The sequence below is a fragment of the Pseudochaenichthys georgianus genome, chromosome 1 (assembly GCF_902827115.2).
Source record: "Pseudochaenichthys georgianus chromosome 1, fPseGeo1.2, whole genome shotgun sequence".
Lineage (NCBI taxonomy): Eukaryota > Metazoa > Chordata > Actinopteri > Perciformes > Channichthyidae > Pseudochaenichthys > Pseudochaenichthys georgianus.
This window is the reverse complement of record NC_047503.1, coordinates 29,282,230-29,295,092: the sequence shown is the minus strand read 5'-3', so window position 1 is coordinate 29,295,092 and position 12,863 is coordinate 29,282,230. Positions and strand designations below refer to the sequence as shown.

The window sequence follows — 12,863 nt, the reverse complement described above, 5'->3', positions numbered from 1 at the left end:
ATATTTGTTTTAATATTAAACATCCATGTGGAGTTTATTTAGGTTTATGCAGGTTTTCAAAGCATCAGCAGCCACCAGAGGGGGCTACAGCTCTAAAAAGGAAAAGATAAGATCATCATTTGATCTACATCTTAGTTTACTAGTCAAACAGTAGGCAATGGTACAATGAAATATATCCTTTACTTGTTCACTGTATCAGATGTTATCATATACCATGAGATGGTCAAACTATTTCAGTTTCACTTTTGACACATAAAGTTTGCTTTAGGTTTTTATGTTGACTTTCATTGAGTTTAAACCTGTGGTAAGTTTGCTATTAATCGACCACCCATGATTGTTGCCATCACATCTCATTTCCTTGCTCAACCAGGCAGGTGGATGAGACTATTATTATATTATCCAAGAGGAAAACTTCCATGATTATGTGGATTTACAAGAGGATCAAGGTGTAATCCTGTAAAGCAGGAAGACCACAGCAGCCCATAACAAAGGAAAGCTATTTAGGAACAGTTTGAGCTGTTGTTACTGTGCCCTATAACTCATTTTATATATCCATTAATTCATTCAGAGAACACACACGTCACTAATCAATAAAATGGCCTGATTATTAGATCCTTAGGTATAAGCAGCGCATGAGATAACATGATGAGCACATTAGTGTCACTGGAAGCATTGCCTCTCCTATTTGTTAAGAAGGCTCTGTTGGATTTCATCTTTTGAGAGAGTAACACCTCACATTTGGATGAACATGCTTTACGTTTGGGAAACCGGCTCGAGATACACTTTTTGTTATATTCCATGGAATGCTCTGAACATCCCGATAGCAATGAATATCTTAAGTACTTTGACAAAAACATCATCTGTGGAAGCCATAGTACTGTAAAAAGCATGACCAATCATTTTAGCCGGCCAGGCTAAAATAACTGGATGGCCTACCTGCCTATCAGCCTTCCATCTGTGCACAAACTTATCTCGTGCCCTCATTGGTCATGTGCGCGTTCGTGTGTGTTGGACTAAGGGCTCTGTAAGGAAGTGGCATATTTTTTCCGGTTGTGTATTTTCAGATTTTAGCGCACTCGAGCTGGTTTCTCCAAAATTACCTACCCCACCTTTAAGGACATAGAGTAACTCCAATAGTATATTTAGATGAACTATGAGATTCATATTAAATATGTATTAATGTGCTAGGCTGTTGAAAGACCTCATTCCCTTAATGTACTGTATTATGTGTCAAGTTAGCGCTCGCAGTGGTTGAACCTGCTCGTGAGTAACGGATTTATTTTGAAATTCTCGTCCGGATGTCTTGTGTTGTTGACTTCTAACTTTACCTCAGTGAGTCTGCTGTCTAACGATGAAAACACGCGCCCGAGTCCCAGCGGACACCAGTGGATCCTCTTCAGGAATAGGTAAGTGAAACTCACCTGGTTGCACCTGCAACATAGGAAAATACGTTTTACAGAAGTGTATACTTTAGAGACAAACTGAACTTCTTTCGAAGTTAATGGACGGTAGGCCTATGGCATGAACATGTAAAGTGTTGTGTGATTTTGCAACTATAACTAATATCTGTCATATAATGCTGATACGCTTGTTTTATAGATACATAGATAAGATTTTCTTATAAACAGAAATAAGGCCGCTGTTCACATTACGATTTAAACCCGACATCTAGTTTTTGCCTTGGCTGCTGCAATGGTATCTAGACCTATTTGTTTATACGTGTCAAGTGTCACATTTCATCATAAATTAAATAGGCGAATTCATAATTTTGGATTAAGTCTTAATAGTGTTATTAAAGCTGATGAGAATGTGTTGTTTTTACTCAAAACTCTGTAAAACACTGTAATTCTTAGGCGGAAAATGACCTCACCCCTTTTCTGGTAGAGTTTCTGTTGTCAAACTAGTTTATCCACTTTGAATCCACCCACAATGAAAGGTGCATATTCACCCATTCATGCCTAAAGCATGTAGCCACATTCTGTATGATGAAACCAAATGTTCTTTTAGTCTGTGTGGGTACATGTTTTGTGTCTTATAACTTTTAAAGCCTTTGACAAGATGTTCTCCAGAGACTGAACTGTGTGGAAAGCCAACCTTAGCCTCATTCACTATATTCTTTCCCCAGTGAGGAGCAGCCGCCAGGATGATCCCAGTGGGTGAATTCAAAAACTTTGGCGTAGATCAGAACTCAAAGTATCGTGTCCTGAAGCCGTGGTGGGATGTTTTCTCAGAGTACCTGTGCGTTGCTATGCTTATGCTTGGAGTCTTTGGGTGCACCTTGCAGGTGAGACATCGACACACACTTTGTGACCAAAAGCTCTTTAATCCTCAACTGATTCCACAGATTTAGAAATGCAATTATTACCAACCTAAAATAGCTTGATGTGGGTAAAACATGTGCATAATTTCTATCTTTTGTGGCATATCAGAGGAATGTTTTGTTCCCACATACCTTCCTCTGTGTTTATACATTATCTGACCTCCAACTCAGGCAAAAACACCAACAGTGTTACGAATGACCCTGTGTCTCCTGACCTACTTGCTCACACAGATCTCTAACTTGCTCCTTAATGTGTCCACTCTCCACCCGCCTGGTAATCATTTCTGTGTCAGTTACGACTAGCACAAAAGGAAAGTAAATATGTGATAATAATGATAAGTTCTGCCACTTACTTCAATATCTCCCCATAGACAGTGTGAACCATGTCTGTGTTGTTTTATTAAAGAAGAAAAGTAGAGACAGTTGATCCCCCTGGATTGTGCAACTTTAGTAAGACACACACACACTTGGCAACGGACCATAAAATCCATTAAACTGGATGATGTTTAACTGAAAACACAGACTTTATTAAAATAGGGTAAAGTCATATATCAAATCCAAACTGAAAGACAGACAGAGTTAGTTTTAAGATTTTGAAAGGAAAGTGAATACGTCTTAATGATTTTGCAGAGTGGGGTTAACATTCTATATTTGTCCTGTAGTCGTCAAATCCCAAAGCAACACTGAATCGATCCTATTGAGAAGTATCAAAAGCCTGACAAAACACTGTTGTGTAATAATAATTCCTTGCATTTATTATAGCGCTTTATCAATGACTCAAAGCGCTTTACATATACACACATTACACATTGCATACAGATACTGTGGACAATACCCACAGGAGCAAGTTCAGGTGAAGTGTCTTGCCCAAGGACACACCGGCTTTACAGACGCAGCAGCGGCGGGTTTCACCTTGATCTGATGATCATTGCACAGCGCACTGCGCCACACCGTCCATCTTCACGCCTCGAGGTCATCGAGGCGCTTTTACAAGTACACATTGGTATTATACATGTACTGTGGACAATACCCACACAACGGCCAGACGCAGTGGGGGCGAGAGCGGGTTTCGAACTGGAGTTCCCCAGCACTCCCCCTTGATCTGATGATCGGATGCACAGACCACTGCGCCACCCATCCCGTTAATAGTTTAAGCTCTATTGTTTTACCTGTTAGTGAATATCAGTGAACTCCTTTTTCAACGAAGTTTCCTTTGTTTAAAACAAATTGTGGACACAAATAAATCTTATTATCCTTATTTCATGTTTTCAATTATTTAGCAGACTGGTGAAGAGCAAATTGTCACACAAAACCAATTATACATGTGAAAAATGTAAAAAGGTCATAATATAGTCTGTTGAAAAAAAAGAGGATGAAGAAAAATGAAAGAATATGAAAAACATTTTATTGTATTCTATGTATTTATAGATGATGTGGGACAGTGCAAAGGCTGCGGACTATCACCACTCTGGAGGCTCTGTATTGTGGGACAGACGCTTCTCGCTACTTACTTTCGTTCTGTGGTTAACTTGTGTGGTCTGTGTCAGGTAGTGTGATATTGTGTGATATTGTGTGTTAGTAGTGCCTAGAGTAGCTTAGTTAGAGGTTAGAGTAGCTTAGGTTTTGAGACTGTTGCCTTTAGTTTAGCTGTGTGTTTTGTATATATTTCCTGTGTTAGTCTGTACCACTTTTATAGTGAGGGTTTTTGTTTCTATTTAGTTCCGTTATTATCTATTCTTTTCTGAATGCCTTTAGACTCCTTTTTTTAGAGTCCTCCTTTTGTTATGTTATTTGTTCAACCTGTGCCCTTTTGGCCACTCTGTTTGTTTCAGGCTGCTTGCCTGCCATTTTGTTTACCGCTGCTATTATAAATAAATCACTTATAATTATACCAATACCAATCTGGTTGTGTTCTTCCCTTTAGTTCCCCTAGCCTAATAGGGAACGTAACACGTGGGGGCTCGTCCGGGACATATAACTTAATTCCTGGGGTTATAAGTGTTTTTCTATTGCTGAGAACAATTTGGTAAGGTTGTGTGCAGATTTAGCTGAGTATGGCATCTTTCGACCTCGAGTCGTTTCTGGTCTGGCCGTCCTGTGAGGGGCTGGACCGGTGTCGTAAGGATGATTTGATGGAGATAGCGCGGCACTTCAGTCTTGTGGTGAGTCGACAACTATTAAAGAAGGAGTTGAAGGCATTGGTGGTGGATGAGATGGTGCGAAGAGAGGTACTTGTACTGGCTGTACCAGCTGAGCTCCCAGTGTCCGATGTTCCCACTGAGGGCCCGTTACATCCGAGGACTGAGGCGGAGTTTACCTTTACTGAAGGAAGGGGTAGGGACAGCGAGCCGTGTGAGGCACCGCTCACGCCGTCTCGCAGATGTCCACCCTCTCCTGTTGGTAGTACAGATTCCCGGGAGGGGGCTAAACTCAAGGTCCGTCTCGCCCGGCTCCAGTTGGAAGCCAAGGACAGGCAGCTTCAGCGGGAAGCTAACGACAGGGAGAAAGCCAGGCAGTTACAGTTGGAGGTCCGAAAGTTGGAAATTGACAAGGAAGTCCGGATACGTCAGCTGGAGCTAGACTCCGAGCTGCGCCTCCGGTGCTTTTGGCCATGTCGGAGGAAGCCTTCCACTTCCTTCTCATCCCCCTGCATTCAACGTAGTCAAAAATATTCCGTTAGGGCCACTTTTCCGTGAGACTGAGGTGGATGCGTACTTTGGTGCTTTTGACCGCATTGCAGTGGCCCTACGGTGGCCGGCTGAAGCCTGGGCTCTGTTAGCCCAGTGCACACTTTATGGAAGAGCTCAGGAAGCGGTTGCTGCTCTTTCGCTAGAGGACGGTCTAAATTACGACTTAGTGAAGGGTGCCATTCTCAGGGTGTATGAATTAGTTCCCGAAGCGTACCGACAGAAATGTAGGAACCACAGGAAGGGTCTTAATCAGACACATGTCGAGTTCGCCAGGGAGAAGGGAATGATGTTCACTAAGTGGGTTGCTTCATGTGAAGCGGCGGATTATGCTGCTCTGAGGGAACTGATCATGTTGGAGGAGTTCAAGAGATGTTTGCCTGATCGTATTGTGGTATACTTGAATGAACAGAAGGTAAACTCTCTCTCTGCTGCCGCTGTGTTGGCTGGTGAATATGTACTCATGCATAAATCTGTGTTTTCTCCTGTGTATACAGAGAGGTCCCGCCGGGTGTCCGACGCCCCATGTACCGGGCCGTTGAATGTGTATGATGTAACTACAGAGGAGAGAGAGCCGTTATTGTCACCAACCTGGACATGTCATCGCCAACTGTGCAGCTCCGACGCATAAGGCGCCGCCACAAAACATGTCCCCCCCCCAAAAGGCATTGGCCTGATTAAAGGTGTGTCATTCCTTATCCCTGCATCTGACCGTGACGAGGGTGAGATAGATCCCTGTTTTGAGCCTTTTGTGTTCGAGGGGTTAACATCCTTAACTGGGGAGTCTGCCGATCAGAGACCTATGCGCATATTACGAGACACTGGAGGCGCAGTCTGTGATTGTTGCCTCCGCACTGCCATTTTCTGAACAGTCAGCCTGTGGTTATGGTTCCACATTATGCGGCATTGAGATGGGGTATATCCCACGGCCCGTACACAAGGTACATGTACAGTCAGACCTAGCAACCGGTTTCTACCCAGTGTGTCCAGCGTTACCGTTAAAAGGGATAGTGCTTTTAATGGGAAATGACATTGCGGGTAGTAAGGTGACCCCTGCACTCAGGGATGACTCGGATGCTTTCTTGCCTGATCCTGCGATTGTGCCGGTGCTCCCAGACAAGGTTGTGCCCGAGGGAAAGCCAGTAATTGTGGCTTCCCCTCCTCATGAGGATGTCGCGAGCACGGCGCAACCCGTCGGCTCAGACAAGCCTTTCGACTTTCCGACTCTCTCAGTAATCCGAGAGTGTCTGCTGATTTATCGGATACTCATCTTAGTTTTGGTGCTAGTTCTACAGCACGTTGAGATCTGGGTAGGACTCAGCCTGTGGCCAATCATAGTCGTGTTCCTCTGTTATGATCCCTACGTAGCCTGGTTTAGCATACACAAGCATGATCAGCGTCTCATGCGCTGGGCTCTGATCGTGCGGGACTACAAAACAAGACATCCGTCTTAAACAGACTTCAGAGAATGTGTTGGCCGATGCTTGTCCAGGTTGAGTGTGAGATGTTCGTGTGTATTATTAAGAGTTCGTTAGCGTGTTAGGTTTACAAAACTGTGGGTTTGTGTTTTAAGGGGGGGGGGGGGGTGTTACGGTTGCTGTTTGTCTGCTCCTTAATCTCCTGGGATTGTTTGCAGCTGTGTGCGTGTGTGATTATGCAAATGAGCTGTGTGGTTGCCCCAACATCATTAGCTGCCCATCCCCTGGTCCGCCTCTGAAGATGGGGATTGGATTGACGTCGTCCAATCGCAGCGCACACCTGCTGGGGAGGAGTACAAAGGCTGCGGACTATCACCACTCTGGAGGCTCTGTATTGTGGGACAGACGCCTCTCGCTGCTTACTTTCGTTCTGTGGTTAACTTGTGTGGTCTGTGTCAGGTAGTGTGATATTGTGTGATATTGTGTGTTAGTAGTGCCTAGAGTAGCTTAGTTAGAGGTTAGAGTAGCTTAGGTTTTGGGACTGTTGCCTTTAGTTTAGCTGTGTGTTTTGTATATATTTCCTGTGTTAGTCTGTACCACTTTTATAGTGAGGGTTTCTATTTAGTTCCGTTATTGGCCACTTTGTTTGTTTCAGGCTGCCTGCCTGCCATTTTGTTTGCTGCTGCTATTATAAGTAAATCACTTATAATTATACCAATACCAATCTGGTTGTGTTCTTCCCTTTAGTTCCCCTAGCCTAATAGGGAACGTAACACAAGGTTTAAACTCAGTAGAAGTATTATTTCCTTTCCTTTCCTCTGTCCCTCCAACTTATTTATTATTTCATTAATCTTTCATCCGCAGCTCACTCAAGACAAGATTGCATGCCTGCCCAGCCACTTCACCAGCCCGACGCCTGAAGCCATAGACTGCAGCCACCTCGGGAGCTACAGGGAGAACGAGACGTCCAAGCAGACGCTCGTCAAACCTACGAAGCCCATCCTCCAGGAAGTGTCCGGTCGCAAAAACAACCTGGACATCCACCAGTATGTGTTTGTCAACCACTACTGCTACGAGAGGTTCGTCCACTGGTACGCAAAGTACTTCCCATACCTCGTTGTGATCCACACCATGATCTTCATGGTCGCAAGCAGCTTCTGGTTCAAGTTCCCTGGGACATCTTCCAAGATTGACATCTTTGTTACCATCCTTGGGAAGTGCTTTGATTCTCCCTGGACCACGAGAGCCCTGAGTGAGGTTTCTGAGGAAAGAGGAGAGGAGAAACTGGTCAATTGGAGGAGGAACACCATCTCAAAAGATCCCCCAGAACGACGAGCAGATGATGATGAGACTGTGGTGCTTCTTCGCTCCGCCTCTGTCAAGTCGAATCCGGAAAAGAAAAGCATGGAGCTCCAGTCGGCCGCCTCTGTCTTGGATAAGAAGGAAGGAGAGCAGGCCAAAGCTCTGTTTGAAAAGGTGAAGAAGTTCAGGACTCATGTAGAGGAAGCAGACATCTTGTATGTCATGTATGTGCTACAAACGTCACTTAAAGTCTTCAAGTTTCTAATAATCATCATCTACACTGCAGTGCTGGTACCAAACATTGAGATCGTAGTGCGCTGTTATGTTCCCCCCGAGCTGACTGGGTTTGATATCTTTTGCTGTAACCACAACAAAGCCCATCTTTTCTCCAAGCTTGCTTACTGCTATATCTGCTTTGTGGGCGTGTTTGGACTTCTCTGCATCTACACGCTGTACTGGCAGTTCCACAGACCTCTGAAGGAGTACTCCTTTGAGCAGGTCCGCCTGGAGACGGGCATTAACGACATACCGGACGTGAAGAATGACTTTGCGTTCCTCCTGCACCTTGTGGACCAATATGATGCTCTTTACTCTAAAAGGTTTGCCGTCTTTCTGTCTGAGGTCAGCGAGAGCCATCTCTATCAGTTAAACCTCAACTACGAGTGGACCACCAAAAAGCTGCGTTCACGCCTCACCAAGAACGCCAAAAACCAGTTGGAGCTCCACCTGCTAATGTTGCCGGGTCTCCCCGACACCGTCTTTGAGATTACTGAAGTGGAATCACTCAAACTGGAGCAGGTTAAAAACGTCACCATCCCAGCTAGTGTGGCAAAGCTTGAATCTCTGCGGGAGTTATCGCTGATCTTCTGCCCTGCAAAGCTCCATCTGCCGGCCCTCAACCACCTCAAGGCACATTTAAAGGTCCTGTGTCTGGATTTTGAAAGTTTAGACGAGATTCCCATGTGGATGTACACCCTGCAGAGCTTGGAAGAGTTACATCTGAATGGTCCTTTAACCAATGAGTTGTCCAAAAGTGCCTCTCTGGATTCCCTTCGAGAGCTCAGAGCTCTGAGAGTCCTTTCTCTCCGCTCCAACCTCACTAAGATCCCTCCCAGCGTAGTGGATGTTGCATTACAGCTGCAGCATTTCTGCATCTACAACGAAGGTGTCAAGCTCCAAGCCTTTAGCAGCTTGAAGAAGTTAACCAACATAGTCTCCTTGGAGTTAGTGGGCTGCGAGTTGGAGCGCATCCCAAGTGCCGTCTTCAGTTTGAACAATCTGCAGGAGTTGGACCTGAAGGAAAACAAACTTTCCACTGTGGAGGAGATTTTGAGCTTGCAGCACTGCCGCCGTTTAGTGACACTAAAACTGTGGCACAACAAAATTGCTTACATCCCTGAACATATCAGTAAGCTGCACACCCTGGAGACGCTCGACATCAGCTGGAACAAGCTCCGAAAGCTTCCCTCTCGGCTGTTTTACTGCACCAAACTCAGGCACCTCGATGTCTCCCACAACCAGCTCACCTCTCTCCCTCCTGAAGTGGGCATCCTGCAGGGCCTTCAGTTCTTCTCCGCTGCCTTCAACTCTTTAGAGGCGCTGCCAGAGGAGCTGTTCTCCTGCAAGAGGCTAAAGACCTTGGCTCTTGGAAACAACTGCCTGTCGTATCTCAGCTCTAGAGTTTCCAGCCTGGTCCAGCTGGTACGGCTGGAGGTTAAAGGGAACCGTCTGGAGTCTCTACCTGTGGAGATAGGGGAGTGTCCCCTGCTAAGTCTCAGTGGACTGATTGTGGAGGACAACCTGCTGGATCTGATGCCTTCAGATGTGCGGAGCAGGTTGACTTCTTCTAGCTGAGTGTGTGGCTAAAGGCTCCCGTGGACTTTTCTTTTCTCAGTGTAGCATATTGCTCAGAAAAGGGCAAAAAAAAAGCATGAAACCAAAACTATAACTGACTACTAAAGGATACCCAAACACTGGAAAACGTATTTATAATAACTGTTATCACGAAGTGTGTGTTCAAATTTGTGTTAGAGTGAAACATCATTGTGACCGTTTTTCTATGCATTTTCTTAAAAACTACCTTTTTTAAATAAATATTTTACAAAGTGTATGTGTCCTGTAAATACCTCACTTACTTGGATTGTTCATGAACTTGTTTTATTAGTGCATACACAGTAATATTATCAGACGTGTTTTAAATTCAAGGGCAGATTGATAATACTGTGGACAAGAAAAGTATTCAACAGCGAGAATGGCTTGACCTTCAAATAGTTCTAGCGTCTCCCCTCTTTACTGAATATTTAGCAGGTTCTTTAGAGCAAAACTCTAACCGCGCTGTATCCTGTTGGACGGGTTTTACAGCCTGGAGAAGAGTTTCTCACAGTGCGGCTCATGTTGCTCCCTGTTGGGCAGAAGGAGAAAAGGCCTTTCACTAGCACAATAAAAGGTTTTCATCTCGCTGTATATGCTCACTGGTACATGGGGTTATGAATCAGAAGTCTGCATGATATTTATTGTGCATAAAATCATATAATAATGAACAAAGAGGAGATAAAACCACTGTCTTTAAAATGCATTAATGTTGTCTTTGGTTATGGGTGATACGTTGAACAAATATAAATTAAACAGTAGTTGTTTACATTTGTATATGATTTATATTTTGTTTGGCAATGTCTTTGTCCAGGTGCTCTCAAACAAACAAGGGCACAATTCCTTCCGTCCCACATTCTTTCTTTCTTTCCTCCTAAGTTATCTCTGTGTACTTCAGTCAAGACTTTCCAGCCTGAACATTAGTGCAGGTCCTGGCTTGCATCGCTACAAAATGGGATCGTGTCCGTCAGTTCACGAAAGTATAAATGGAGCAACACGATTCCCAAGGTCTTGAGAAAGGATTACGTTTGTTTTCTTTATTTACAAAGGAGGTGACATTGTCATAATTCTTTGTCAATCATTTACCTATTTATATTCCTCTCTAACGGGGGCAGTAACGTGATTCACCAGCATTACAGTTGTTTTCAATTGCTAAAACACATCTTTTTGACAACAGGGCTCATTTTGTCAAAACACTAAACACAATTCACAAAGTGCAAAACACCTTGTATATCTTGCCAAATGAAGCAATGCACCCAAAACTACATGAACACTCAGCAAAACCAAACGTTTGCACCAAATGGCACACACTTCTCTTATAGTACAAGACACTTTGCCCAACCAACTACACACTGGTGCTTTATCTAAAGCACACTCATCTTTTATGGCGTTCTGTATGTAGAAAATTCTGCATATAAAGATCGTTCAAGTTTACAAAAATATGTGCAGAAACACAAATATACTGTTATACTTTTATCTTTCTCCAAAACAAATGTGAGCTACATTCATGCACAACACATAGTTACAGTTGTGTAAACACAAATGATGCCTCTGTCAAATACAGTAAATGGAAAGGAACACTTTGAGGAAAAATAAACACAAAACATATTTTTACAAAAAACAGAGGTAAGAAAAGTGCTTAATCTGCATTTTACCACCTAGCTGGGTCTGGCCACAGCACCTTTATCATCCTGCAGAAGAAGCATCAGCTATAGGCCTGACGGTCATACAGCTTCATCCGTTATGCTGCAAATAACTCTTCATCTGACTTCAGTTCAACCTCTTATCCTCCCTCTACCTCTTCCTCTTCCTGCTACAGTATGTCCATAAATCCATTGTTGTTGTGAAAAGTTCTTACAAGTAGCTTTTTTCTAGTGCTTACATCCTGATTGCTGAGTCAACAATAAATCAGTTTGGTGTTCATGGTCATTTGGCATGTGTATTTGTTTATTGGTTCATGTGTGTAGCATTTTTAATGGCAGTGTTTTGAAAATGGCGAGCAAGTGAATATGTGTGATCTCTGTCTTACTTAGAGAACCGTGTGCAGTGTTTTGCAAAACGTGTCAAGTTGAATTGCAAATTGGGTGCAGTGTGAAAATGTGTTAGATTTGAGCTGAGGTTTTGCTCTTTGAGTGAGAGTTTAAATAAGTATGCTTTATGTGAGATGTGTGTGAGTTAGCAACTGAAAAAAACTGTAAATAAAACTAATGAGATTGCATCATTGTTGGCCTTATTATGAAAAACATGTGTTTCCAAGACGGTTGGCTCGTTGTGTTTTTTCACACATGACTTTAATATTTTTGTTTAAAAGATATGTAAGGCTTATAACTAAACTGAGTTTTTTGTATTATTTCTTATGACAAACTTTATTATATTTAAAGAAGGTTTGTCGAAAACATTGAAAAAAAGTCAAAGTATAGTATGTCTTAAAAAGTCATAGTATATATATATGTCAAAACATTTGAAAAAAAGTCAAAGTATAGCACGTCGAAAAATAGGAAAAAAAGTCATAGTGTGAAATTTGACACATTTGAGAAGAGCAATAGCAATTTTTATAGTAGGGTATAAAGTTATAGTTTATAGTGTCGCAATAAAGGTATAGTCATATGATACGATGTGTACAAAAATAGTAAACAAAAAAAATCACAATATAGTATCTCGAAAAATATGAACAAAGTCTTGTCTGTCGAAAATATCAGGAAAAAGTCTAAGTATAGTATGTCAAGAAATATGAAAATATGTATATATCATGAAAATATCATGAAAAATGTATATTTGTAAAGGTGTGTATATTGTAATCTGTATATTGTAAAATGCAAATCCCCAATCTTCAATTATTTGTATAAATTGTAATATTATAAATTGTAGTATTTTAAATTGTGTCTCGATTCCATGCTCCCATCCCAAGAGACACAATTTAAAATAGTACTATTTACAATAGAACACATACAAATTACTTCAATGATTAATAGAATATCCCTTTAGATGCCAATATGTGTGTATGTGGATGCTGCTTTTTTAAGAGGTCAATGAGCATCCTTTTGGAAGAGGGGTCTGAGTTTAAAAACAAAGTGTACACATGCAGTCAGTCAGACAGGTTTGTTAAACAGTTCAGTCCTTCTCTCATTTCTAATAAGCTGAGATGGGATGGGAGGCTGTGGCGTAGTGGACTAGTACGTTGGTGTTTGGATCAGGGGAGCACGGGTTCAAACCCCACTGCAGTCAGCGTCTCGTTGTGTCCCTGGGAAAGACACTTCACCCCAAATT

At 42.7% G+C, this 12,863-nt stretch overlaps 1 protein-coding gene across 1 annotated transcript; it reads left to right on the top strand.

The window, feature by feature from the left end:
• Positions 1 to 1,070: 1,070 nt before the first annotated feature.
• LOC117446192 (volume-regulated anion channel subunit LRRC8C) lies at positions 1,071 to 11,812 on the top strand. The gene is made up of 3 exons (XM_034082223.2): positions 1,071 to 1,406; positions 2,126 to 2,284; positions 7,290 to 11,812. The coding sequence occupies exons 2-3, from the start codon at positions 2,144 to 2,146 to the stop codon at positions 9,579 to 9,581; spliced, it is 2,433 nt and encodes an 810-aa protein (XP_033938114.1). The 5' UTR covers positions 1,071 to 1,406; positions 2,126 to 2,143; the 3' UTR covers positions 9,582 to 11,812.
• Positions 11,813 to 12,863: the final 1,051 nt, after the last annotated feature.